The following is a 26084-nucleotide window of genomic DNA, read 5'->3' on the forward strand; positions in this document are numbered from 1 at the left end:
GGTGAGCTTTCGTACCCACACTCAACATGCGGCGGTCCAGTGGTGTTACACTTTTTGTGTTCACTTGTGCACTTCCGATGATGCAGAATTACTGCAGCAGGCATGGGCAGAGCGTATATGCAGTACTCACATCTAACTTGTCCCTTCTTATCGTGACTAAAAGATTGCAACTTCACAATAGGAATACATTTTCAGAGCTTACAATGTATGTCTTGATATTTCTCTTCCTAGCATGTAAAAATAGCTGAGAAAATCAGCAAAAATATGGCAGTTTTGAGATTATGTTTTTCGGGTACTATCAGCATAATAAAAGTGAGCTTGCGCTGTGCACGGGCACTGCATTGTCAACACATTATATTTGATTTTAAGGAGAATTATCAACGTTTCTACAGGAGTACACGGCCGAGGAGTGGGCCAGAGACTTCGACCAGGAGAAGACGATGCCAGCCGACCAGGAATTCTGGGATAGGCTCCAGGCAGAGTGGGAGAGCATGGCGGGGTCCGAGAGGGAAGAACACCAGTGGCTCGATGAATTCAAGACCGCTGAAATGCAAGATCAGGTGACCTCTCTTTTCACACAGGCAGAGATGCAAACTGTCCTCCTTTTTATTTTGAAGCATTTTGTACTGTTGACAAAAATTCTGCAGGTTTTATGGACAGTACTATTTCCTCCCGAATTGTATCACTGCATATCGTTGCTGGGGTGACAAGACCTTGTATCTGCAATTTCGGTGAAAATGACTTTTTTGGATTAATGGTCAAATAATGGGTTAAGTGATGTCCTGTCCAAATCTCAGCTGTCTTACTCCAAAAATGAAGCCACCATGGCATGTCAAAGGATTTGCTATCCCATTCGCCACAGTGCTTTGGCTGCCATGTTTTTTGGCTCTCCAGAACATTTGACATTTTGTAGATACGAGGTCTTGTCGCCCCAGCGACGTTATGCTTTTTACAGGAAAAGTGAAAATGCCTTTTCTGCCATCAGAATACTGTAATGCTGTCTAAGATGGTTAGCAAGCTGAAATGTACAGACCTACCATACTGGCATTTTGTTGTTGTTGCTATAAATTGCATTGGCTAACTTTAGAATACTCTAATCACGAATTTTTGCATGCATAAAGCTTTCATGAGTTTCAGGAGGAGACAAGATTTGCGAAAGTTCGTTATGTGAGGAAGGCCATCGGCTCTAATTCGTGAAAGTTTCATGCCCCGAATGTTTGTGGTTTTACAGTAAAAGATAATTAAAAAAAACCAATACTAGAAGGAATATAAGTGATGTAAAGACATACCCAGGATAGCTGTATAATTTTGTGCTATGACAAAATTTGCAGGTGCTCATCTGCAAAAAACTAAGTCCAATCAGCCTCTGTCAGCATTTTGCACATAGAAGGAGGAAATTTGTTCATAGGTAGTGGCAGCTACTGTAAAAGTGAAATTTTTTGCACATTTTACGCAACCAGAAGCTTGGGGGGAAAATTAAAGCGCACCATGCCATATGTTCCAGTAATAAATGATTTCACCAATTAAAAGCACTCAAATTTTATCTTACCCAGCCGAGCACAAAAAATTACTTGCGTTAAGATGTCTACTTTTACAATTATACTTTTATGGAATATACACTTTGGTATAGATAATGAACTAGTGGCAAATATCTGTTTGCTTGTTATTTTGGGTCTTGTATTTGCACCATCAGCAAAGACGTATTACCCGAGAATTCTGTGTGCCACACGGCTCTAGCCACTGAGAAGATGGTTCATATTATGTTATATTTGATGACCTTTATCATAGAAGAACACACCAAAGACGGCAGTTCCGAGTTGGACCGTATTGCATTTGTCTTGAAACCTTGCAATATGATCCTGGGCCAGTCAATATATTCATGTTATTATACATGATGTATGTCCCATCTGAGGAGAAGCAATATATATCATATGCCCTTCAGGACCAGGCAATGTTTATGCAAACATGTAAATTTGTATGTAACTGTGACACTTTGTAGATGAGCATGGCTATATTTCATTTCTTTTATTCTATTTTTTTGTTTTGTTTTGAGTTGACCTGTGCAATTGTATTTCTTACTTCTTGCAGCCGTACTCATTTGAGGAGGACAACCCCCTCCGTGACCACCCGTCCCCGTTCGAGGAAGGCCTCAAGAAGTTAAAAGAGGGCGACCTTGCCAATGCCGTGCTCCTCTTTGAGGCAGAGGTCCAGAAAGATCCGGAGCACATGGAAGTAAGAAAAAGCCTGATCCTTCAAAGAATTGTGTTTGAACGATGGCTTTGATTAATGTGAGCGTCTATGTATGTGTCAGACTTCAACGCACCGTGTCACTTCAGGTCAATATAATAGTTTATTTATACTGGGTGAGATTTTATGATCTTCAGCAACAATGGAAATAGCTAATTTGGTCAAGACTTTCAAGTCCAGTGTTTTAAACCAATTCTGTAGACGTAGCTTACAAGCTGTTAAATGCTCTTTCAAGCTCAGTATAAGTACACTGTATTTAACTGATACACCAATCCTAGTTTCCTTGGAAGCTGACTTATCAGTGTCAGCAAATACTTAGTTTTGTAGTACTAAAAATGCCTTACTGTCTACTGCACTTATGTGCAACAAGGAGATTAAGTTTACACCTAATAAAAGTAAGCTGGTACCCATGATTGATCTAAGAGGTACACTGTAGAGGTAGATTCTTGTGAAGATGTGTAGACAGTATGAACAGACCAGCCACCATGTTTTTTTAAGCAGCTTTGAAAGCCAGTTCAAAGTGGCTTCGCTGGTAAGTTGGGCTGCTATATTAATGAGGTAATGTATTTAGTAGGTGACTGTGTTTACCAAAAATTTGGCATCAGTTGAAGTGTTTGTGGAGATTTTGTGAGTATCGGTTGACTGGCAAAACTTTGGTAAAATAAACCCACTATAAAGTGTAATTTGTGAACAGTTATCAGACAAAATATAAAAGATGTGGAAGAGTGTAAATGTTAACAAGCATGATATATCACTGATATGGCACCATGTATCCTCGGTTTTAGAATTATGATTATGTGAAAGTGGATTCCAACTTTGATTGCACTGCTTTGGGAATTGAAATAGGTTCAAGAGTTGTATGTAAAGAAGGAGTCCAACTTTGAATACACTGATTGTTGTTTATTATGGTAACTATATTGTTATATATTATATATTTATTTATTTAATATTTATTCATTCATTTTTTGCAGGCATGGCAGTATTTAGGCACAACACAGGCAGAGAATGAGCAGGAGCAGGCAGCTATATCAGCACTGAAAAGGTTAGTCAAGCCTGTATGATGGTGATGATGGTGGTGGTGTTGGTGTTGGTGGTGTTGGTGGTGGTGCTGCTGCTGCTGCTGGTAATGATGATGATAATGGTAGCAATAATAGATAACAAACCTTGATATTGAAACTGATGTCTAGTATCTGTGACTTTTGTTGACTCTAGTTACTTCAACAGACATTTTGTTTTTCAAGCTGTGATATCATTGACTTTATCAGGGTTCCATTTCATAAAACTCATTATCACCAACAACTGTCACGTTTCTATGACAAATTTGCCAATTAGATGCAAGGATTTCAGTTGCTTTACAACAATCATAACTTGTTATTGATAACAAGTTTTATGAAATGGGTCCCAGGTTTATGCTGTAGTGTAGCGGGTCACACATACTCAAAATGTACATTGTTGTTTTGCCATAGAGTTCTTGCCTGCATGGATTAACTAACCCAAGGCGGTTCTTAGGTACAATTGACTCTTGAATTGTATTAAATCTGCTTCTGCTGCATTGACCGTCAGGTGTCTGGAGCTCAGCCCAGACAACAAAGTAGCCCTCATGGCCCTGGCGGTCAGCTACACCAACGAGGCCTACCACAACAAGGCACTGGACATCCTGAAGAGGTGGCTCAAGTCCAACACCAAGTACTCCAGCCTCATCAAAGGGGACGGGGCGGGGCCTGAGGGGGCCTCCGCTGAGGAGGCTAGGACCAACCTCTCACCCATGATGTCAGTGTGAGTGAATCTCCGTCTTAATGCCAAAAGTGTTTTCATTTCCTCTTTTTGTCTTTTTCCATTCCACATAAAAACAAGAAAATCAATTAAAAAACACCCCACTATAATCAGCAATTCAGGATGTTACAAAACTGTTCTTGCTAAGAAAAGACTTTGTTTGTATGCAAATGGCTGAATCATAACAAGCAAAAGAAGGCTTGTCGACAATGATTATGTAATAATTAGGATTTTAGCAACTCACTAAGAAAAGATAATCAATATTAGTTTGTTGTTTGTTTGCTTGGTTTTTTTTTATTTTTATAGAGCACCTTTCCACCATGTCGTAGGGCTATTTAATAGTGTCTTACAATTTAAATGTGCACTTCCAATACATACAGTCCCCTTTCTCGGGGGTAACCAACAAGGCTGCCAGTTATTAAAGGGTACATACATGCTAAAGCCAGCCACACAGCTTCCAAGGGGGTACCCAGTCATATGCTGTGGTGGAGAGCACCAATGTAATTAATAGATTATTCTGCTCAACTGTGCACAACAGTGGGCTTACCTCACTTTACGCTTTTTCCCCCCTTGCAACACTGGCACATGACTTTTCGACATATTCAAATCACATACCTGTTTTGTAAAATATTGACTATGGATACTACAGTATCTTTGGCAGGTAGGTGATGGTATGTTGTTGTTGTTTTCTCTTTTTTTTTCAGATATAAGTGATATAGACTAGTTTTTGTGGATGTTCTTTGAAATTTTCACAGATCATTACACAAGGAAGTGCAGAACATGTACATGGAATCTGCGAGAATGTCGCCCGAGTCCATCGACCCCGACATCCAGAACGGCCTCGGTGTCCTCTTCAATCTCTCTCAGGAGTACGACAAGGCAGTCGACTGCTTCAAGACTGCCCTCTCAGTCAGACCCGATGTTAGTCGCTTACTGTATAACAGATCTGAAAGATGTGAATGTATTTGTGTGTAAACTTATGTAAATTCAGACAAAATATAAATGTGTATGTGAATATGTGATAATAGTAGGGATTTTCCAAAACCTACAAAGGAAAATGATTTGATATTAGTGCACAAAGCTAGAGATGAAAATGTATAATCAGCCGGCGTTCAGACGATCCCCCTCTTCGCGGATTGCCGGGGGATGTCCTGGCAAACGGGAGATTCCCCTCGCAGTCATTTCTTGCATAGGATGTAAAAAAGCAAGAGAATATTAATCAGAGAGGTGAAGGTTGAGGTCTGAATTTCCTTCAGTTTGTCTCCCTCTACAAATGAAATTTGTATGATTGCAACTGCTGGTGTGTAATTCAACAAACATGTTGGTTCTATAACAGGATGCCCACCTGTGGAACCGACTGGGAGCTACCCTGGCCAACAGTGGCAGGAGTGAGGAGGCGGTGGATGCCTACCACAGAGCACTGGAGATTGCTCCTGGCTTCGTCCGGTCCAGATACAACCTGGGCATCAGCTGCGTCAATCTAGGAGCGCACAAGTAAGACCCATTTCTGCATCTCCTCTGACCCTTGTGTATCTCCACAGCCGATTTCACTATCAGGAACTTGACTAAAACTGTCGTAGATTTGGCTCGCCCTTGGTACCAGCATAGTGCGGGCATGCTGTGCAAGGTGAAATTATGCTGATTGGATTTTGGGGCAAAATCTGTCGAGATGAAATGTCAGGAAGATTGCTGAACTTTGCCTGAACTTTAAGGTTTCAGTTATGACTTTTAGCTGCTTATGTTTTCCTCGTTATTACTCTTTTGAAATGATAGGGATGAAAGGTTAGAATTAACCTGTTGAGGACGAGTCCCGAGATTACTTGGGCAGGTGTCTATGGAAAATGTGTGTTGTAGCAAAATCAGTCTGTCCTCTATGGGTTAAAGTGCAAAGGTTGCTGACTTTTGGCTGAAACTATCCTTATCCAGCCATCATTAGAGCTAGGAATGTCTAATGTGATTGTGATTTTGTAAGGGAGATGAAAGTGATTGGAGAGATATTTCCTACATGCAAAGGAATTAGAGGTGCAGTGTATATCTACTCATGATCAAAGGTCATGATAAGTACACTTCTTCGAACTGTAATGAGGGGCCATTCCTTGAAGTAATGTTATCGTGCTAAAACCTGAGGCAATGCAGCAGCCTTTGTATAGTGGTCACATTGCTTGCTTTCTTTGTTTATACTTTTATTTTGCTTTCAAGCTGTGGAACGCTTCATGGACGAAGACTTTAATCTGTAAGGTAGCAGCCACCATCTTCTCCATGAGAAGTCCCATTTTTTTTTTTTGGGGGGGGAGGGAGGGTCATGCAAATGATGCTTGATGTCATTCATAAATCTGCTGTGAGATCTCACTTTCTATCTCTCTGTCCTTTCATTATTGCTGTTTTCTGCTTCAGACAAGCTGTAGAACACTTCTTGGAGGCACTTAACCTCCAACGTAGCGGCCATGGCCCTCAGGGTCAGAAGTCGCAGATGTCGGACAACATCTGGAGTACACTGCGCATGGCCATCTCCTTGATGGGACGCATCCAGCTCTACGAAGCAGCAGACCGACACGACCTGGATCTCCTCAATGCCGAGTTCAACATCGTCCCGAAGTGACGGCACGACCGGCGCGCTACGCCGTCCCCGCTGCACAGGTGGAACGAATGGATTCACTGGCGGAAAGAAGAATGTTGCCGTAGTTACCAGTGCACCCACGCGGACTGCATCCGGGTGACGATTCCGCACGATGCCAAGTGGTTGTGATGACCTCAGTGATTTGTGGCTGCCCTGTGAAAATGAATCTGCCAATATCATTTTGAAGGAAATGGTTCTACACGATGCAGACTGTGTATGATGTTCGTGTGAGACAGATCTTTTCAAAATTACAGTGATGCTGCTGAAATCTTATGAATGAATGGAAATCGCTTGTGGTATCCCCACGTTGCAAGCGATGAAATTCTGATGCAATCGAGACTAATGTCACAGGAAGACACTTTTTACACAGACCAGGGCCATTCCTACATACATCTAATCTTATATTAAGACTCCTCCACATATATCTTTTATAATACCTACCTTGTGCACTGTATCATGACACAACAGTAGAAGGGGAATCCCCCTTGGAATGAGTTTGAGAGGTTCCCGTTTTTATATTCAGTTTGAAAAGTTTCTAAGGACTATGAAAAAATACGTATGCAGAGTGGGTATGTATTGCAGTGTCTAACCATTATTTTACCCTATTACACGCATCTTTCTTTGAGGTACAGTAGTTTCCAAAATGCAATCAGTTTGATAAAGTAAAAGGAAAAAAAAAGGAACAAAAGAATTGCATCTCAATTGACCCGTGGGAATGAAGACATTTTCAATCTATGAAGTGTTCAAAATGCCACGATTGTTAATACAGAGTGTTGTAAATTCAGTTGATATCTCATATGGTGTGGACAAGGACAGGAGCAACTCAAAATCTGTGAGAGTGACCAAACTTGCATAATCCTCTCTTACTTAATTTGTGGGAGAAATGCTTCCTATTTCAAGGTTTGTCAGAGACAGAGAAATGCACATTCGTCGTAGCCGAGATCATAACCATGAAATATAAGTTAGGAGCGTGCACACTGCCATATTTTACATGGAAGTGCCCTGTCATGGTGCATACATGATGTTAATAGATTTCCACCATGACAAGCAGCTGTGCAATGAATGTTGTGTGATTTGTTCTCTTATCTGTCGAATGTGATACTACAGTATGGAAGTTGAGATGGTCAGTATACATGATATATTGGATGTAGCAATAGGCGCATTTCGAAGATGCATTTCATGCTCTTAGAGTGCGGGATTTAGCAAACTTCATCATGAGACCTTCTGTAGCCTAATTTTGCAATAAGCAAAGCACAGTGGAGTTGAGTCCTACTGACAGAAAATATTCAAGGAATGATTATCCCAGAAGAAAAGTTCTTTTTAATCCCAAGTTTGTATTATTGGTGTTTCCTTGCATGGTAGGACCGGTGTTGAGGTGTCAGCTGTTGAGAAGAGGCATTCAGAAATTTATGCAAAAATCATCGTTTTTGCAGATTTTTTTTTCAATGTTGCCATGAATTGTGAATCATTGGAAAAATAAGTTGTATAACTTATTCATTGCAATATTAGTATTGTTTAATGGTTTCAATTTTGTATGCATATCTCTGTAATACTCCCCTCCTTTTGCCATGAATTGTGAATCATTGACTTAATCATTGCAATATTATTATTGTTTAATGGTTTCAATGGTGTATGTGTATCCCTGTAATATTCCCCCACCCCCCCACCCCCCCCCCCCCCCCACACACACACACACTTACACACACACACACACTGAAAGATTAGGAATCATTCCTTCTTGCCATACTGGGAAATGAAATCAAGAAGAAAGAGTTATAAAGTAATAAAAAAATCACAGGATATGCACTGAAATAGACTTATTCCATGCCGATACCAAGTGCAAGTGTGTCTGTGGGATTAGCAGTGTACTGTGCATAATACATCAAGTCAACCAACAGTGTCGCTGTAAATATGAAATTGTGTATCTTTGATAGAATATCCTATTTTTATATCTCATAGCACTATCTGGGAATACAATCATCAGAGCTGCCAGCTAGTACTGATTTTCAGTAATTTCTACTGAAATTGGAGAAGAATACTGAAAGTTACAAGCAAATTACTGATTATAGAAATCATTGTCTGTGATATACATTGTACATGTATTCTATAACACAGTTAAGGATTACTGATTTTCACTAAAACAAAAAGAAAGGTGCAAATTACTGATTTTCAGCCATCAAAGTACTGAAAGGCGCTTACAAAAGTTGGCAATTCTGAATCATATTTGCGAGGTTGGGTATGAAATATTTTGTAACCCGATTGAAATTTAAGCCCAATAGTGGGAGAGGTTTCAATACTGCTATGTGTACATCATTGAAAAGTCAAGCCTGACGAAGTGAGACGAAAGTAAGGAAATAAAAGTGACTGTTTCTTCCGTTACTGTATACGCTATAATTTTCGCGTACATAAATTTTCGCGAATTACCGATGTCACACATTTTCGCGAGTGGTTAAATTCGCGATTGGGGGACCAGAGAAAATATGAAGTGGCAAAGAAAGTGTGAATTTTCAACTTACTAGCATATAAGAATGATACTAGTTATACACTGCATGAAAAAGACTTGCCAAACTCTGCGAACTAGTAAGTTAGAATTCAACATTTTTGAAGTGGTTAAGTCCATCGCGCTAGATTTCTGACGAGTAGTCCCCTTGCGATAATGGATTGGCTCTCTACAGTATTCGTATCAAGTAGACGTGGACGTGCATAAACAAGCTTAGCCAGTATGGTCTGTTCGGTAAGCCGTGACATGGTATTCTAGTACTGAAATGTTCGTATCATCAAGGCAAGGGATTCATTTTGGAAGGTAATATTTTCGCGTGTTGTTAATTTCGCGAATAGCTCCCGACTCGCGAAATTCGCGAAAATAAAACCCCCGCGAAATATATAGCGTATACAGTATATTATTTTTGTTGCTAATCTTTCCCTTTCCTAAAAGTTAGTGATTGTAACGCAGGTGTGTTATGTTATATATTAATTAATTGATGCCAGTAGGAATATCAGGAGGATGTCACCGACTACTAGCCTTTAACCCTATCCCCCCCCCCCCCCCCCCATTTCGTGCGACGATTCCGCAATGGGCAAAGATTTTGCCGTGCCATTTCATGACATTTTTTCTTTGAAGTCTCCTGCATATTTTGAGACCAAATTTGCGATGTCCGGGTACACCTTTCTGAAGTTACGTACTGTTTTGCATATATGCATGTCGGCCTAAAACAGCTCAAATTTTCGATATTGTGTGCAAATCCAATGCAAATTTTGTTTTTTGTTAAATTGATATAAATTAGATTTTGTCAACTTTTTATCATTGAAATTAATTGATTCTTATGCAGTACACAAAAGGACGAAAAAAAGATACATAAGAAATGAACAGAAGAATGATAAAAAATTGTGAATTTTTGTGTACAAACTGAATAAACAGCTGCTCAACATATACAATGTACAAGTGTAGATCAAACAGAGTTGCCAATTTGCCCTACTGTTTTCCCCATATTTTCACTGATCCACTTCTCTGATTTTTCTATTTTCATACAAAGCAACATACCTACATTGTACATGTAATATCAGGATTGGAATTTCCCTTTGAATTCCACTTACCCCATGGCCTCCTCAAACCTGGTGTGTCCTGTATAGGGCCAATTTGAATTTCAATATTGTGTTAGGCGAGTTTGTGCTTTCAAATAGGTTGCAGTAAATTACAGTGGATAAGTTGAAGTACCAGTATTGCTGAAGTTCATGAGTATATTCTTGTGTCCTGATAGTATGCCTTCATGCCTAATTGACTGCAGATTATGTAATGTTTTATGTAATGAGATAATTAAAACATCTTGGTGCGATTTTTTTCCCTTGTAGATATCACTATTATGTGCAATCATTTACTCATTGCCTACGATGAGAGGATACATCATTTCAAATAACCTGCTAGGAAAATCATGTCCTGTTGTTCACAGATAATTTGACAAGATCAAATTTCTTTTGTTCTTTTAATCCAGTGTGTATCATTGTATATATACAGTGTGTATCCAAAAAAAAAAAAAAAAGTAATCCAACTTTGGAGGGCTACCATTTCATAATTGAAGGGGTCGGTGCAATATAGTGCTAACCCACACAATAGTCATTTTGAGATAATTGCTGTTTGTTTGGAAAGTCCATACATTGTACAGTAATAAAAGATGAATGCATGCATTTTTACCATCTTATTGGTTGAATTCAAATATGATATTTTCACAAAGGCTAGAGTGAAGGATAAGGATTATGAAAATGCATGTAATTCAATTTTGACAAATGCGTGGGTTAGCACTATATTGCACCGACCCCTTCAATTGTCAGCTTTGGAGAGTGCAAAGTTAATTGTGTGGAATGAAGAACTCTTCCTCTTTCCATTGATACCTAATTATGTTGACAGATGTCATGCATGACTGAGCACATGAACTTTAAAGACAACAATCCGCATATGAAGTTCCCCAAACAGTGTAATTTTTGTTCCTTGTGTAACATTTTATAATCTTTGTTCAGCATTTCTGTGGGATTCGTTTTTGTTGTCTCATTCATTTTAGTTGTAATCATTGTACGATTGCTATCCTTTTGATTTGTTCAGTGTAGAATGTGGTACAGAGAGATTTAAAGTTTTAGAACTGTATTCTTGCCAGAAATATTTTGCTGTATGTAATTATGGCGTGGAGCATTACTAATTTTTGAATGAGTTTCGTCAAGAATCAGGAATTTGTTGTTGCATGTTTCAAGTTGTGTTTGGGTTTCCTGGCTAAGCAGATGCAACAAATATAACTGAAACAGTTCTTTCTTCTTCTTTTTCTTCATTGATGGTAGCAGATACTAATCAAACATCATGATTATGCTCTGATCATACTCCATCTGGCATACTTATGTCACAAGAGGAGTGACTTTCTGCTAATGAATGCATGTATAGATAAACATGATTGGTTTAAGCCTGGAGAGTGTGTGACACACTGTTTAAATACAGTGTAGTTCTGGTAATTGACTACAGTTTTATGCCCGGCAAGCAAGGAACATCAAATGATTTTCTAGCCATTCATAATGGTTGTTGTGCTTTGGTGCAGGTTACTCACTTAATTCCAACTACTTGGCTTGAAACCCATCATCAAAGCACACATGCTTCTTCTTGAACATCTGGACATCACATCTGCACTCCTCTTGTATAATTCAGTATTGTGTAATCCCCATGCAGTGCATGTTACATGTTTTCCCAGAGACTCCAACTCTCCCGTTTTCGACGGGAGATCTCCCGCCGAAAACCCATTTTTGCAAAATCTCCCGTTCTCCCGCTTGAGATTTAATTTCTCCCGCCCTGGCTCTGTGTCTCCCGTTGGAAAGGATTTCTTACTTATTGCTATTGTATTTTGAAAAAATAAAGACTTAGATAGCACCAGAGAGCATCTAGAACCCTAGGAACTTCGCGCTTCGTACACGTCAAATTGGAGTCTCCAGTTTGCTAGGGATTTCAGGCGGGAGAATCTCCAGATCAGAAGGTGCTTTGGGTTGGAGTCTCTGTTTTCCATGCCCAATTTCTGTGATTATTAATTCATATGACATGCAGAAGTCTTGTATTTTAAAGTTACAATAAGTACCCGATAGCACAATTGACTACCACTACACACGTACTGCAAGATTTATCTACTATTCAGTTACAGTGAACTCCATGTTCCCATCCTGGGTCTGAAGACCTTTGACCCCAAAGGTCATGTACAAGAGGAATGTTGGTTTGAGAATGTAGTCCCCGAGGTCAAAGTGCACTTCTTGTCAATATTCAGGTCAAGTGAAGTCAAACAAAGAGTAAAGCGATAGAAAAACAATATAATCTACATATCATTTGGTATATTCACATAGAAAAGATGAAAAATATATTTTGCCTGTTGTTAATGTGTCTGATGCTCCATGGGGTTGTCAAGTGATTGGGATAAAGTAAATTGTTTACTTATCTGAAGTTCTATTTTTTCTGCTGCAGCTTATTCAATCCCAATACAGGCAACTTCTGTTATAATGAAGTCCTTGGGACCGGCAATGTTCTTTAGTAAAATAAAAAATTTTTATAGCCAAATAAAGTCAAAGTTTATAAAGATAGATGAAGATAGATGACAATTTTATGACGTTAATTTTACTTTGGCATATCCAAAATTTTGTTGTAACCATGTTTGTCATAACAGGAGTGCATTGTATGAATCTTGATATGTTCTCCTTTCCTTTTGCTAGAAGCTCAACTCCTTCATTTGTTTATTCAAAAAGAATCATTGTATATTTTTATGAATCCATTGTGAAGTTAATATATACATGTATGTTATTCTCACACAGAAACATGGAATATATACACCCTATTTGCAGCATCATATGATTTTGTCGTAATGATTTTGATTGACTATTGTATGGAAATATTGAATGCACTGCATATTTCTTTTTTCTACCTGAGACGCCACACAAGTATTATTCATGTATTCTTACAGAGAAAGGTACACATGAAAGCTAAGAATGTCGGCATATTTTGTGCCAGCTTACAGTATATTGAGCTCGCAGTTGCTCCTAAATTTTCGCAAAGCCGCTTGTGGTGGAATGTACATGTATTAATTATGATTATTATGTTGAAGGAAAGCAGTCTTATGACTTCATATTACCAAGAAAATGCTATCAGCAATTGTTTTCATGGAAAAAAAAATACACAGAGCTACACAAAGATTATCAGTGTGTTCAGACACACACACACACAAAATGTTATACTAAAACATATACACTGTAGCTATATGATGGATTTATGTGTTTGAACACTAAAGAAATGTCATAACGAAACATTGTAAATGGAGGGAGTGTAAGAGCAATGTTTCGAACTATCGGCATAGAACTTGACAATGCATCACCTTCTCGTGTGGATATGAATGTATGGCGACCATAGAACGGTACAACTTGGCGGGCTTAGTGTGAGCATGTGCAAAAGGTAACCTTATCTTTCATTTCTACAAGGGCTAGCAGCCGCCACGACAACATAGGCAATTTTACTACACATCCATACAATGCTGTTCTTTTTCCTAATTGGTTGAGATACATGTATGTGTCTGAACTGTCCGTAGGCTGTACATGTACATGTACGATGACAATTTCATGCAATATTTCTTTATCGAGTTTCAGTATATTGGAAAAATGAGCAAAGAAAATGGGATTCCATTGGGCTATCCCGATGGAATTCCATATCCCGATGGAATTCCATATCCCGATGGAATCCCATTTTCTTTGCTCATTTTTCCAATAATAAATTATATTAATTTCTGGTCAGTTTTCTTCTGTTTGAGTTTCAGTATCCACATTTTGTGACTGAATAGGGGCTATGTCCGTTTTTGCTATGAAAATCCAGGTTATAAAGTAAGCCACATAATTATTTTCTTTTTTCCTTGACCTGCACAGTATTATTATTGATGGCCGTGCTGTGGAATGTGAAATGCAAGTAAGGGACAAAGTCCATGAATTTTTCTTGCTTCCTCTCTGCACGCACATTGAATATGAGTATTTGAAATGACAGTCATTCTTAGAGATGAATGTGAAGATTGAAATCTGATAATATGAAGCTGTGCATTATTAAAGTACTCAAGTTCAAAAATTTGCGAGATGATGTGATGACTGTATAGCTTGTGGTTGTTTCTTTACCGATAGAAACCAAAGACAAAAAACATCTGATATGACAAAAGTGATCATGATATCAAATCACACTTGCTATATTATCAATCACTGATGAAAACAGCATGGGTGAATGAGTGATATCATTGCACCACCAAAACAATTCATTAGCTGTCACAGTGGTTTTAAATGTACAAAAGGACATATCTACATAGACACTTTTATATTGTGTGCAGAGTTTCAAGAAAAAATTACATGATACATTTGTACATTATCAACACATTCATGAACAGTTACAGTGTGTGTATGGCATTGATTTTGTTATGGCCTAGACATAAATTTGCCATGCATCTCAATGAAAGAAAAATGACGGTAAGTATCGAAGCTATTAAAGAGAATGTCCAAAACTGCTAACAAAATAGCCATTAGTATAAAGATGGAGAAGAATACTGTAAAGCAAAATATTTTGTAGGCATGAAATTTCGCGAATTGAGATGATAGCCTTTATTGCTGCATGAAATTTTTGTGAATTATCACTGGTACACTGTATTCAATGCATAATACATGTAGTGTAGACAAGAATTTTTGTGTGCATTTTAATTTCGCGAATCTAGGCTCTCGCAATATTGAAAATGCATGCAAACATTTCTGGTTTTACGGTAGATTGACCACACTTTCACATCCTGTATTATGAAAACTGTGATATAGTATACAAATAGTGAATGGTCACGAGTGCAATGGTACAAGATTTCGCATGAGGTGAAAGATAGAGGCGCTCTATTCAATGAGGCGAAGCCGAGTTGAATAGTGCGCCTCATCTTTCACCGAGTGCGAAATCTGGTTCCATTGCACGAGTAAAGACCATACACTATTTGTTTTATACAACACCTCGAACGTCAACAGATTTGGTACTCAAGATTCTTGAATTTAGCACAGAAATGGCAACCATTTTCCGTGAAAGACGAATGAGTAGCCTCACAGTCGCAGTCACCGTGTATGTACATGTACATGTGTGTACGTATGTACGTACAGCTTTATGTGAAATGAAGTTGTTTACAAAAATGAGTGACAAAAGTATGCGCTTGTAATTGTTGAGTGCGCGAGGCACATGTTTGTTTATTGTGACATCAGAGCGCGTGCAATAGAACATTTTGGTCAAACCAAAATTGCACGCTGAGACAGCCAGAGCGTGCAATAGAACGTTTCACTAAATGTCACATGATGGGCAATCGACCGATCGGATAGCTACATTCTATTAGAATAGGTGTTGTATAAAAGAACATATCTGTCGAAAGTTAATGACTGCACTAATATGACACTTATTGTATCCCTTTGCATACATACAAGTACACAATATCTGCAGATCCATAGCTTTACTTGTCACTACTTCCACAAACCTAACCCTCTTACAAAGATGCCCGGTATGCACACATCAACAAAATCATTTTAAGTCCTTGTGAGCAACTGCTGAGGTACTTGTGTGCTGCATGCAGCTCGCTGAACAAAAATGATTTCTAAATCAAAGAGGCTCTTTGTCTTGTCTTGTTAGGACATAAAGAGGTGTTCAAATTTGTATCTTATTTATTTATTATTTTTTTTTAAGATGCACCCCACTCAATCACGGAGACATTGCATGCTCAGTACAAACCTGTCAACTCATGCTGCATGTGCTTGACTCTTATAAATGCCATGTGTATACACTGTATTAGACAAGCACAACGTTGAGCTCCAAGTCCCAGTATACCGGTACTCGTCCGGGGAGGGAAACATACATTGTACAACACTTGTAATCTTGACAAAACCGTTTCTGAATTACCAATTAGGTGTGCAAATTACTGTGCAAACACAAACAGGCCCACTAAAAATAATAGTTTCTTGCCAACTGTCCTTTTTGGTGGACTAAAAATAAGGGAATTTATAATAATCACTTGTTTTCTGCTTCCTGAGAAAACCCGACACAGGGATAGATATTAAGGTACATTAAGCAAATAATCAACGTTGGTCGAGGTGATGGGACAAACTATCACTTCCGAGGCGATCTGGATGTAGCTATCTTTCCGAAGCACAGCTGAGGAAAGATAGCATACACATTCAGATCGCCGAGGAAGTGATAGTTTGTCTCATTGCCTGAAACTAAAAGTTGATTATTTGCTTTATATTCCACATCTAGGGTCCTAGATATTCCCATTTTATTCCACATCTGAAACTGGTTTAGCTGTCTTAGGATATCCTCATGGCTTAGGCTACGTAGTTTACTTAAGACGTATGCGCGTAGATGACATAACAACAAATTTGCTCCTGCGCCCTGTGTGTGGCATTGAAATAAAGTGTGTTGCACTGTGGTCTATCACTTGACCCAGGTCAAATGATTGACCATAGGGCAATGCACTTTTATTTCGTGTGTACTCAAAATTGCAAGTTATATCACGCGTGAGGACTATGTGGACTAAGATATCAGTGAAACAAAGTGACTATCATCATAGAGTGTAACAAACTTTTCTTCTCAGGTGATGTGATGGGCAAAACTATGCTTTATCACGTGATCAGCTCTTGACAAATCCTATAGCAAGATTCTCAGTATGTGGAATATAAAGATAAATATCAACAACCATACATCTGTCAAGGTACAACCAGCAATATCTATAATTGAGTGGAATTTTATTCCTCAAGTGTTGCCAATGCATCTTTCTCCAGTGACCACCACATTTACGCCCAGTATAGAGGAGACCGATCCTACAGCTCTTGGTAAGTGACCCTCACGACAGGACAAAAAGCTATGATGTGAAAAATACAGGTCAATGTTGGACTGGTAAACTGGCTCACAAGATACTGGCAAAATACTACAGGGTATAAAAGTTCCATTTCGTTTTTCACGGTGTTCCGGGTCAGCTCTTGTTCTCCCAGATGTCTGACTCAGGGAACCGCTTCTTGAGGCTCTGGAGCTGGCGGCGTTTTTTCCTCTTCTCCTTCGCCGCTCGTCTGATTCGCTGCTCGTACCACAGGGACAGGTAGCGTCCCATTGATGGGTCGTACCAGGTCCTCCTCGTAGCATACTGTTGAGAAAAGTTTGAGAGAGAAAGTTGCAAAGTTGATTTGAAGTCAAAGAAATGCAATTCATAACCCAAGATTAAAGGAAACCTCCAGGTACGTACTTGCATTTGAACATCTACAACTTCGTTATACTGAACACACAGTTTCAGAACTTTTTAGTGACTGGGATGAGGAGTAAGAATGGTTTCAAAATTCATAACAAATCACAATGAATCACAATAATTTCATCTGAGTATGAGGTATTTGCTGCTTGATATTAAGATTGTACATCCCAAAAACTCTAGTCAATGCCAGATTGACAAAATAACAGCAAAGTGGGTCACCAATTGTCATGAAAAGTGGACATCTACGGGGCATATTACAGAGCTACATTGTAACTGGCACTGCCCTACTTGAAGATTCAAAGAAGTGACCTCCAAACACAAAGGAAACTGGTGATACACCACTCACAAATTTGTTCATGTATTTGGGGACGGCATATTCCCTAGGCTTGACCCATCTCTTGTAGCCGAATGGCGTGTACTTGAGTTCTGCTGGATGCTCATCCTTCAGACCAGTCTCAAGTTCTGTCAGTGCCTCTTTCCGCTCCTTCAGCACAGCTTGCACGTTTTCCATGGAAACTTCCACCTGATAGAGTGAGAAAAAGGCGAGGAAGAATTTCTTTTTAGCTTCTGGCGAATTCATTTCTTCCAAAAACCAGAAAATGATTTTCCGAACATTACCACTATATAGCTTTTGTGATGACACATCACGCATGTGTGTGCCCCTTGTTTCTACTCAGAAAAATGGTTTCCGTGTGAAAGGTTTACTGGGACAAACCAAAACATGTGACCTATAATGTGTCAGGAAGTGAAATATAAGTGTGCTGTCCTGGACGATTATCTGTGAACACAACGATGGGAGACATACCTGTATGTAGAAATGAGGTGTGGGTCGCACAATTTGGTTTGTGTCGACCACTTTATCCCCTCCCACACCGCACACTACTCAGCCCTGTTTGATCTGCCTCTAGCTTATAGTGGTGAAAAGGATCCACAATAACCCCAGTCTTGTGGCAATCCACAATACTTCCTTTATCTGTATCAATAATGGCACAAATGCCTAAGCATGGGGACCACTAAAAATTCTTCTTGACAAGAGCAACCTTCCGTCACTCCATTCCAGGCTGTTTGATGACAAAGTGAACAATAATCTCAGCACTTTTTCTTCTCAAACACTATGCTTTGAGTGGCACATTGCTAATTCTCTTCAATCATTTCACACAAAAATGTAGAAACTAAATTTACTAGACCTCTTCCTTCACCATATTAAACAACCTGCTTGACCATTTATCTATCATGTATTCATACACATGATACATTGCACTGTGATGGTAATATGTTGTAACTAATTTTAATCAAAAGCAGAATATGTCGTGCATTTGTACAGATCATAATATTTCATACACTTCTGGTATTCCTTGCCACGACAGGCAAGCCTGACCTTGTTGATCCTCTCAGGACTAGGGAGAAACTTCTCTTGTCTGTCTGCCTCGGTCTGCATGGTGAGGAGCATGTTGCGCTCCTTGAGCAAGACGTACCACAGCTTGTGCAGGGTGACGTAGTCCTTCAACCTCAGCTCATCTTTGCTCCATGCCCGACCTGAGTAAAATAAAATATTTCTTTTCATTTATATATCGTTGTACATATTTTGTCTTCTTTTGTGTGTATGTGTTGATCTTTCCCTGGATTATATCTGACACATTTTTATGGCAATGTAAATGTTATTTCGATAACACAAATAGTTTATCACAAATGGATACAAATGTTTACAAATGTCTATGGAAATCTGAAATACCAGTAACTTGATGCATGGACTCATCCCATCATAGAAAGAAAAAGAAAAGAAGCAGGGATATCATACGAAATATACTGAGTTGAGCTGAGTTTATCTATTCAACCACGGGGTAAAAAGCTTGCTATCAGCTATAAGCTGTTTTTCAGCGAGGCCGTGAAATGATAACAAAACATAGAAATTATACAACGAAGAGAATGCACATAAAAACACAAAATAATCATTACAAATGAACGCCAAAAAAGACATAAAAAGTCTATATATATTTATCACCATTCCTGTGAACACCGTGCTTAATGTAGTGAAAGCATGGCCATATATGCAATTTACTCTCCATAAATAAGTCAAAATCATATTACTATGTGTATCTTTTGATTGAAATTTTAGGCATGAAATTAGAATACTTTATTCGGATACATTGGGAGACTTTAATACAGAAAAAAAAATATGCATTTTCAGTTCTTCATTGATGTATGGTTTCACCAGTACAGCCTCAAACATGGGCCTTTGGATATTGGACATGAAAGGGTTTTTAATAGTGTTTGCAATTACAGAATTGTAAGTTCAATGGTACAAAGTGAATATGTGACCGTGCACCTCAAAACGAACATAAGGTCGCACACACTGATTTTGCGTGAGGACTGAAAATAAGTGAAATGGGTCAACCTACCCGAACTTGACTTTTTCATATTTTCTGAAAGAGCGGGTCTTCTTCTACATTATGCTAAAATTTGGTATCATAAAACGGGCAGGAAAGTGTTTTTTTTTTTTAGCAGTTTATCTCAAACATTTTTGGTAGAATAGTGTGATTAGGTGTGTCTTTAGAATAACTTTTACATTTCTGAAAGACCTTGTCCACACTCTTCACTTTCAACTCTAATAACTTTTGAAAGGATAGTGCTACTGCTTTGAAAGTTGGCATTGATTATGGACAGAATGTGTTAATGAGGCGTTTATGATTTCAGTTTAATCTGATAATCCCTTCATTGTTGTTACTCTGGTGGTTTACTTCCTGTTTTTTGTCCCATTCATCGCACAGCCAAAGATTAAGCAAAGATTAAGTAAAGATTAAGCGCTTGAATAGACACTGTACTTCACAGCCTCTTTTCTCAATTCACACTTTTCCTGAGTTTGTGCTTTCTTTCCAATATCTAAATAGGTTAGGAGAGTCCATTTGATTTGAGTTATACATCATTTTAAAGCTTAAAGTCTGCTCTTTCAGAATATGGTCTTAACTAACAAGAGACCCGCGGGTCTAGCGCTCACCTGAGTATCGCAAGTTCACCTTTCACGCAGTCACTAATCTAAATTATTCACAGCTCTACCAAAATTTGACCAGGCATTCTCAAGTAGAAGATGAAACTGTACAATAAGGGCCCAAATTTTTTAAGATTCCTTAATTTGGGGGGGGGGGGGGGATTGGGGCCCCCTGGGGCCCTCTGGGTGGGGCATGGTGCCCATTTTTATAAATTGAGATCCTGACCCCCTAGGGATGCTACCTGCCAAGTTTGATGAAAATACATCATGAGGTTTTCAGGAAGAAGATGAAAATGTACAATTCAGGTCCCCATTTGGACCTTCCCAACCAACCCCCCCCCCCTGCCCCCAAGAGGGGCACCCCTTGATCTCCTATGAACAAACATGAAAATACAGTCATTAATGTACTCACTCATAGTATTATCTTACCTCTATAACTTCTGATTCTAGAGAAGATTTTTAAAGATTCCTTCATTTTGGGGGTTTGGGGCCCCCCTGGGGGCCCCCTGGGTGGGGAATGGTGCCCATTTTAAGAAATTGAAATCCTAACTCCCTAGGGATGCTACCTGCCAAGTTTGGTGAAAATGGGTCATGGGGTTCTCAAGAAGAAGATAAAAATGTACAATTTAGGCCCCATTAGGACCCCTCCTCACCCCCCTCCCCTGGGTCCCAAGGGGGGCACCCCTGATTCTGCCATGAACAAACTTGAAACTACAGTTATCAATGTACAAACTCATAGTATTAACTTAGCTCTATCACTTCTGGTTCTGGAGAAGAAGATTTTTACAGATTCCTTAAGTTTGGGGCGTTTGGGCCCCCTGGGGGCCCCCTGGGTGGGGCATGGTGCCCATTTTAACAAATTGAGTTCCTAACCCCCTAGGGATGCTACCTGCCAAGTTTGGTGAAAATGGGTAATGGGGTTCTCAAGAAGAAGATGAAAATGTACAATTTAGGCCCCATTAGAACCCCTCCCCACCCCCCTCCCCTGGGTCCCAAGGGGGGCACCCCTAATTTTGCCATGAACAAACTTGAAACTACAGTCATCAATGTACTAACTCATAGTATTAACTTAGCTCTATCACTTCTGGTTCTAGAGAAGAAGATTTTTACAGATTCCTTAATTTTGGGGGGTTTGGGCCCCCCTGGGGGCCCCCTGGGTGGGGCATGGTGCCCATTTTAACAAATTGAGTTCCCAACCCCCTAGGGATGCTACCTCCCAAGTTTGATGAAAATCGGTCTTGGGGTTTTCAAGAAGAAGATGAAAATGTAAAAAGTTTACGCACGACGCACGACGGACGACGGACGACGCACGACGCACGACGCACGACGCACGACGCACGACGGACGCCGGACGAAGGGCGATCGCAATAGCTCACTTGAGCCTTTGGCTCAGGTGAGCTAAAAATTCATATCTAGCGACTTTTTGTTTGTTTTGAGGTGCAGGGTCACATATTGTCTCACTGTGAGGTTTTCAGCCACTGTTTACGACTCGGTAGTTACAGAACCGTATTTCTAAATAGCTTGATTTTAAGATATTTGGAGATACAGTTCTGCATTCACTCTGTAATACAGAACATACATGTAAATCTGGTAGCCTGATTTTAGCAGCTCCAAAAGCTTGCATACACTGAGGTCACAGCCACATACTGTATGTTCCAGTGTGCTACATAGGGTTACCACTAACAATATGAAGTGCCAATCCCACTCCAGTAGAGCAAACGACTGAGCATTAATATAATCATCAAAGACATGAAACAGAGTCTGAAAAAGATATGCCATTGCAACTGATTAACAAATTGCCCTACATTGATGTAAAACGTCAATTTACGTCGATGCAGGGCAATCAGTTGCAATGAAAACGTATCGATGGAAGAATTTCATGAATTTAAATAAGATATGTTATTGTCAACATTCTACCATCCATGGATATCTTTGAATAAACAGCATAGAGATGCGAGTGAAAGAGAGAGGGAGAGAGCGAGTGATTACCTGCTTTAACCGTAGGCTGGCCCCAGTTTTTTTCATCATCAAAGAATTCCTCCAGCCCTCGTAAAGTTGCAGATGAGTGGATCATTGACATGACAGCTGGCCGACTTGATGGCTGCCGGGATAGCAAGTCTGGCCTGCAAACCGATTTGACAGTTGTACAGTTGTCATTGTATCTGAAGAGCAACAAAATCAATGGGAAAAAGAAAGTATCTTCAGTGTCACAAACTATTGATAAGTAGGCAGCTCTACAAGTAATGTACATTATTTCTTAGGCTACAAATTCAAACTTAGCTACACAGATTTACCAACATTAGGGATTCCAACGTTGTATTAGACAGCATTGTAATACATATTTTGTGCAACATGACTGTCATGAGTTGTCAACAAATGAACTACTGTAGTGTACATACGTACATCTCTGCCACTACCAGGTAGGTATTCAAATTTAAAATAAATCCAATTTTGAACCTTGAACCTTGAACATTGAAGTAGTAATCCCTTTCATCAGTTCCTTGAAACTATCCCGGGATGGTAGAAGTGTCATGCGTCAGTGAGAAGTGACATGGTGAACAGGATGATTTTATTAAATGTCACTAATGTCCAATAAAAGTGATGGTGCATAGTGCTAGTAAAAAAACATGCATCTTTTCTTAGATACGAACTTAGAGCATGTGTGACCCAACAGGAGGCTGCATCACTTGGATGACTGGAAGAGCAGCCTCTCTGAATGTTAATGGGTTGGTTTAATTGTGACCACAGGTCCTGGCAGGTGGTTCCAGGTTCTAACAGCTCGGGGAAAAAGGAAAATTTAAACACATCTATGGTCGCGGTTGGTATGTTCATTTTGATGTTAAATTTCAAGGAAATAACCACAAGTTACAACACTGAATACGAGACACCAAATTCTTAATCTTAATCTGCAGCCTGAACACGCTTTGCGTTCAGGCTGGTTGCAGTAAACTCTGTAGCTGTAAAATTTACACATATGTAAACTTTAAATATATTTACTGCTCCCATGCGTGCCAAGGTTCGACCAGACCTACAATTGTAACCGCAGCAGCGACCCCATACGGACAAATATGTATCATGTTACAGCGCCCTGCAACGGGGTTAGACCAGACCGTGCGCAGCATATATAGGGCTAGGTTTCTACAATACATGTGGCAGGTGGTCTAATTTTGGACAGTGTTGTGGTCAAATTATGGGTGGCTTGCATTTTTGCATGTCCTCCCTCATTCTTGATTCTACTACAAGTACTATTTACTAGTAAAAATCTTTCACAGACAGGACAGCAGTGCCAGTGCAGTGGTGCCAGTGGCAGTGCAGTGTGGATTGGGACCTCGCACACAGTCTGCAAGTCTTCAGCTTTTTGAAGGAGGCAGACTTAATCAGAAGAAGAAGGAGAATCTGTGTTACCAGCTAGAATTCTACTTGTGAGGAAGAAACAGACATGTCTGCCATAAGCATATAAAATTTACTTACAGAAACAGAAACTTGTTGGTCAATCGGAAAACAGCATGAATGTCTATAGTTGGGACTACACCGCGACGTAATTTCTCTTACACATGCACATGCATGCAATGTGTACATAAACTACACAGACACAAAATCTTTTTGTTAAATTGACTTACACAAACCCGGGAGACAAGCAGGCGAGACCTTTTTGCTTGAACATGACCAGTCCCCTCTTACTTTCTGTGGCGACACTCTGGGTTACCTTCCTTCCAAATAACCCACAAACCATCGCAATCCTGGACACACATTTTTGTATGGAGGCCGCCATTCTTCGTAAGCCATGCGTGGCTAAAAAAATAACGACAACATAATATAACAAAAAGAGCAAAGAGTGCTATGACCTCATATTTGACAAGTAGGGCTCACACGGGTAAATAATTCCCCATGTTAGAGACGTGTGTTAAAATTCAAATTTCAAAAAATTCTGTAAAATAGCTGGGAGAAATGAGGTGTTTCATCTTCACTAACCTGAATAAGTGAGATATTACCTTTCATCCATCAGATTGCCAGGGTGGGTTGTTCTGCTCTAATTCTGTCCAGGGGTCCGCAAAGCCAGACTACGAGTTCTTGTCACTCAAAAAATCACCTATTTTCCGTACACGTACCCAATGAAATATAGTCCCCTCAAATTCCATCAGAAAAGCTTTCATCTTCCAACCAAAATGCAGTTTGTAGAGGAATTCATACTCAATATCTACAGCTATTCAGTTTTTTGCCAAACTACATCATTGATTTTTAATTAATTTTTTTCTTCATTTATTTTCCAGTAGTGCTCTTATCATGCCTTGTGAATGGGCATGTGAAAACACACAAGCGACATGAGGAATTAGGACTGGTCGACTGTGACAGACAAAAAAAATCCCCATTTGAATGATTGAAATACAAGTATATCAGCACTCCCACTTCTAGTTTCCCATTTCTCGCTTTCCCACTCTGTCTGAACTCTATCCCAGCAATGTATTGATAGCTGATTAAGACTGAGGCTCTGTGAATTTTTTTAAAAGTGTCATCTGATCGCATGAAGGCCTACTATTGTGTACCTTCTCTATCAACTTGCTGTCCCCGAGTCTCCGTAGGATGAAAAGTTGTCATGAGCACGGTCCGCCTCAATGCCAAAAACATTTTTTTTTAAATCGTACTGTTGCATTTATATATACAGTGGATAGGCATAGGAAAAAAAGACTATGCAATTAGTGTACATGATATATAAATTTAGTAAGATTTGTTAAGTCCCATGATATTGTATCATTTCTATCCAGTTGTATTTCAACATTTACTATCGTGCTTCCTTGATTAGACTATAATTATATTATATTCACCATGAAGTCAACTTGAATCAAAACGTGAAATGGAAGAGATGCAAATCACTCAAACGGGAAATGCTTCTTTAAGACCTGTTGGAACCCAAGAGCCTACTGCTGACTCGATCTTGAATGTTTAAAAAAAGACCCTGTTAGATTAGAAAGAATTGATAAGAATCGGATAAAGTTAAGAGAAGTTTTGAATTGCGAAGTATCGCTATTTTTGTGCAAAAGAGCTCTCGAACAGTTGGTAAGAATAGGTTAGCTATACATACTAGCTGGAAGACCATCTACTGAGGCTGAATATGGGCCATGATCCAGCCATACAGATCTAAAATTGAAACAAACAAACCAAAAACAAACAAGCAAACAAACAAACAATATAGATATTCAATGAGTGACTTGATGATGTCATCACTTCACAATTTGCCAATAATCGTTCACCAAAACAAAACTGATGAAATTTCAATTTTCTTCTAAGTATCTTTGAGCTTCGATATAAGTGATTCCACTCCTCCCATCTCCATCCTCTAATTCATTTGTAATTAAACTGCCTATTTCTGTAATCGATCCCATTTAAAGTATGATGTACTCCCTTTTCGCTGATTACTTGTAGTGATTCTTTCGTGAGCATTGTGATTATAATTATGGAGAAACAAAAACAAAAACAAAAACAAAACAAAACTTGAACGGCTTGAACAGCAAAGCCTAAAACATAATGTTATTCCTGGTTGAATAACTTCTGAATAATGATCAGTTAGGTATATTTTAGGATTTGAGACTGATGGAGGATATAATTGCATTTGAGCAAAAGCAGAACAAAACAGAACAACAAAGAACAAAAAAAAGAACGAGAACAAAGCAAATAA

At 39.2% G+C, this 26084-nt stretch overlaps 2 protein-coding genes across 2 annotated transcripts in view; one reads left to right on the forward strand and one right to left on the reverse strand.

The window, feature by feature from the left end:
- Positions 1–6789, forward strand: part of LOC139745374 (peroxisomal targeting signal 1 receptor-like) — a 29348-nt gene extending 22559 nt beyond the window's left edge. Inside the window, exons 9-15 of the mRNA XM_071655767.1 lie at positions 393–560; positions 2089–2232; positions 3219–3289; positions 3811–4023; positions 4776–4941; positions 5357–5514; positions 6415–6789. Coding sequence (XP_071511868.1) covers positions 393–560; positions 2089–2232; positions 3219–3289; positions 3811–4023; positions 4776–4941; positions 5357–5514; positions 6415–6619 — 1125 coding nt within the window. The 3' untranslated portion in view covers positions 6620–6789. The remainder of the gene's footprint in view (positions 1–392; positions 561–2088; positions 2233–3218; positions 3290–3810; positions 4024–4775; positions 4942–5356; positions 5515–6414) is intronic.
- A 10170-nt stretch (positions 6790–16959) lies between these two features.
- LOC139745359 (large ribosomal subunit protein uL29m-like) lies at positions 16960–24159 on the reverse strand. Its single transcript, XM_071655755.1, has 5 exons — positions 24031–24159; positions 22400–22572; positions 18803–18960; positions 17771–17947; positions 16960–17322 (listed from the first exon to the last, which is right to left on the reverse strand). Exons 1-5 carry the CDS (start codon positions 24141–24143, stop codon positions 17155–17157), a joined length of 789 nt encoding a protein of 262 aa, XP_071511856.1. The 5' UTR covers positions 24144–24159; the 3' UTR covers positions 16960–17154.
- Between the last annotated feature and the right edge of the window lie 1925 nt (positions 24160–26084).

The sequence above is a fragment of the Diadema antillarum genome, unplaced genomic scaffold (assembly GCF_040938485.1).
Source record: "Diadema antillarum isolate AM-2024a unplaced genomic scaffold, OU_Dant_1.0 seq00001259_RagTag, whole genome shotgun sequence".
In the NCBI taxonomy this organism is placed as follows: Eukaryota; Metazoa; Echinodermata; class Echinoidea; order Diadematoida; family Diadematidae; genus Diadema; species Diadema antillarum.

Coding starts and splice junctions, on each gene's coding strand:
- LOC139745359 (XM_071655755.1), bottom strand. CDS start 24,143: ATGGTTTGTGGGTTATTTGGAAGGAAGGTAACCCAGAGTGTCGCCACA. Junction 18,961..22,399: donor CCAGCCTACGGTTAAAGCAG/GTAATCACTCGC, acceptor TATTTTACTCAG/GTCGGGCATGGAGCAAAGAT. Junction 17,948..18,802: donor GTCCTGAGAGGATCAACAAG/GTCAGGCTTGCC, acceptor TCACTCTATCAG/GTGGAAGTTTCCATGGAAAA.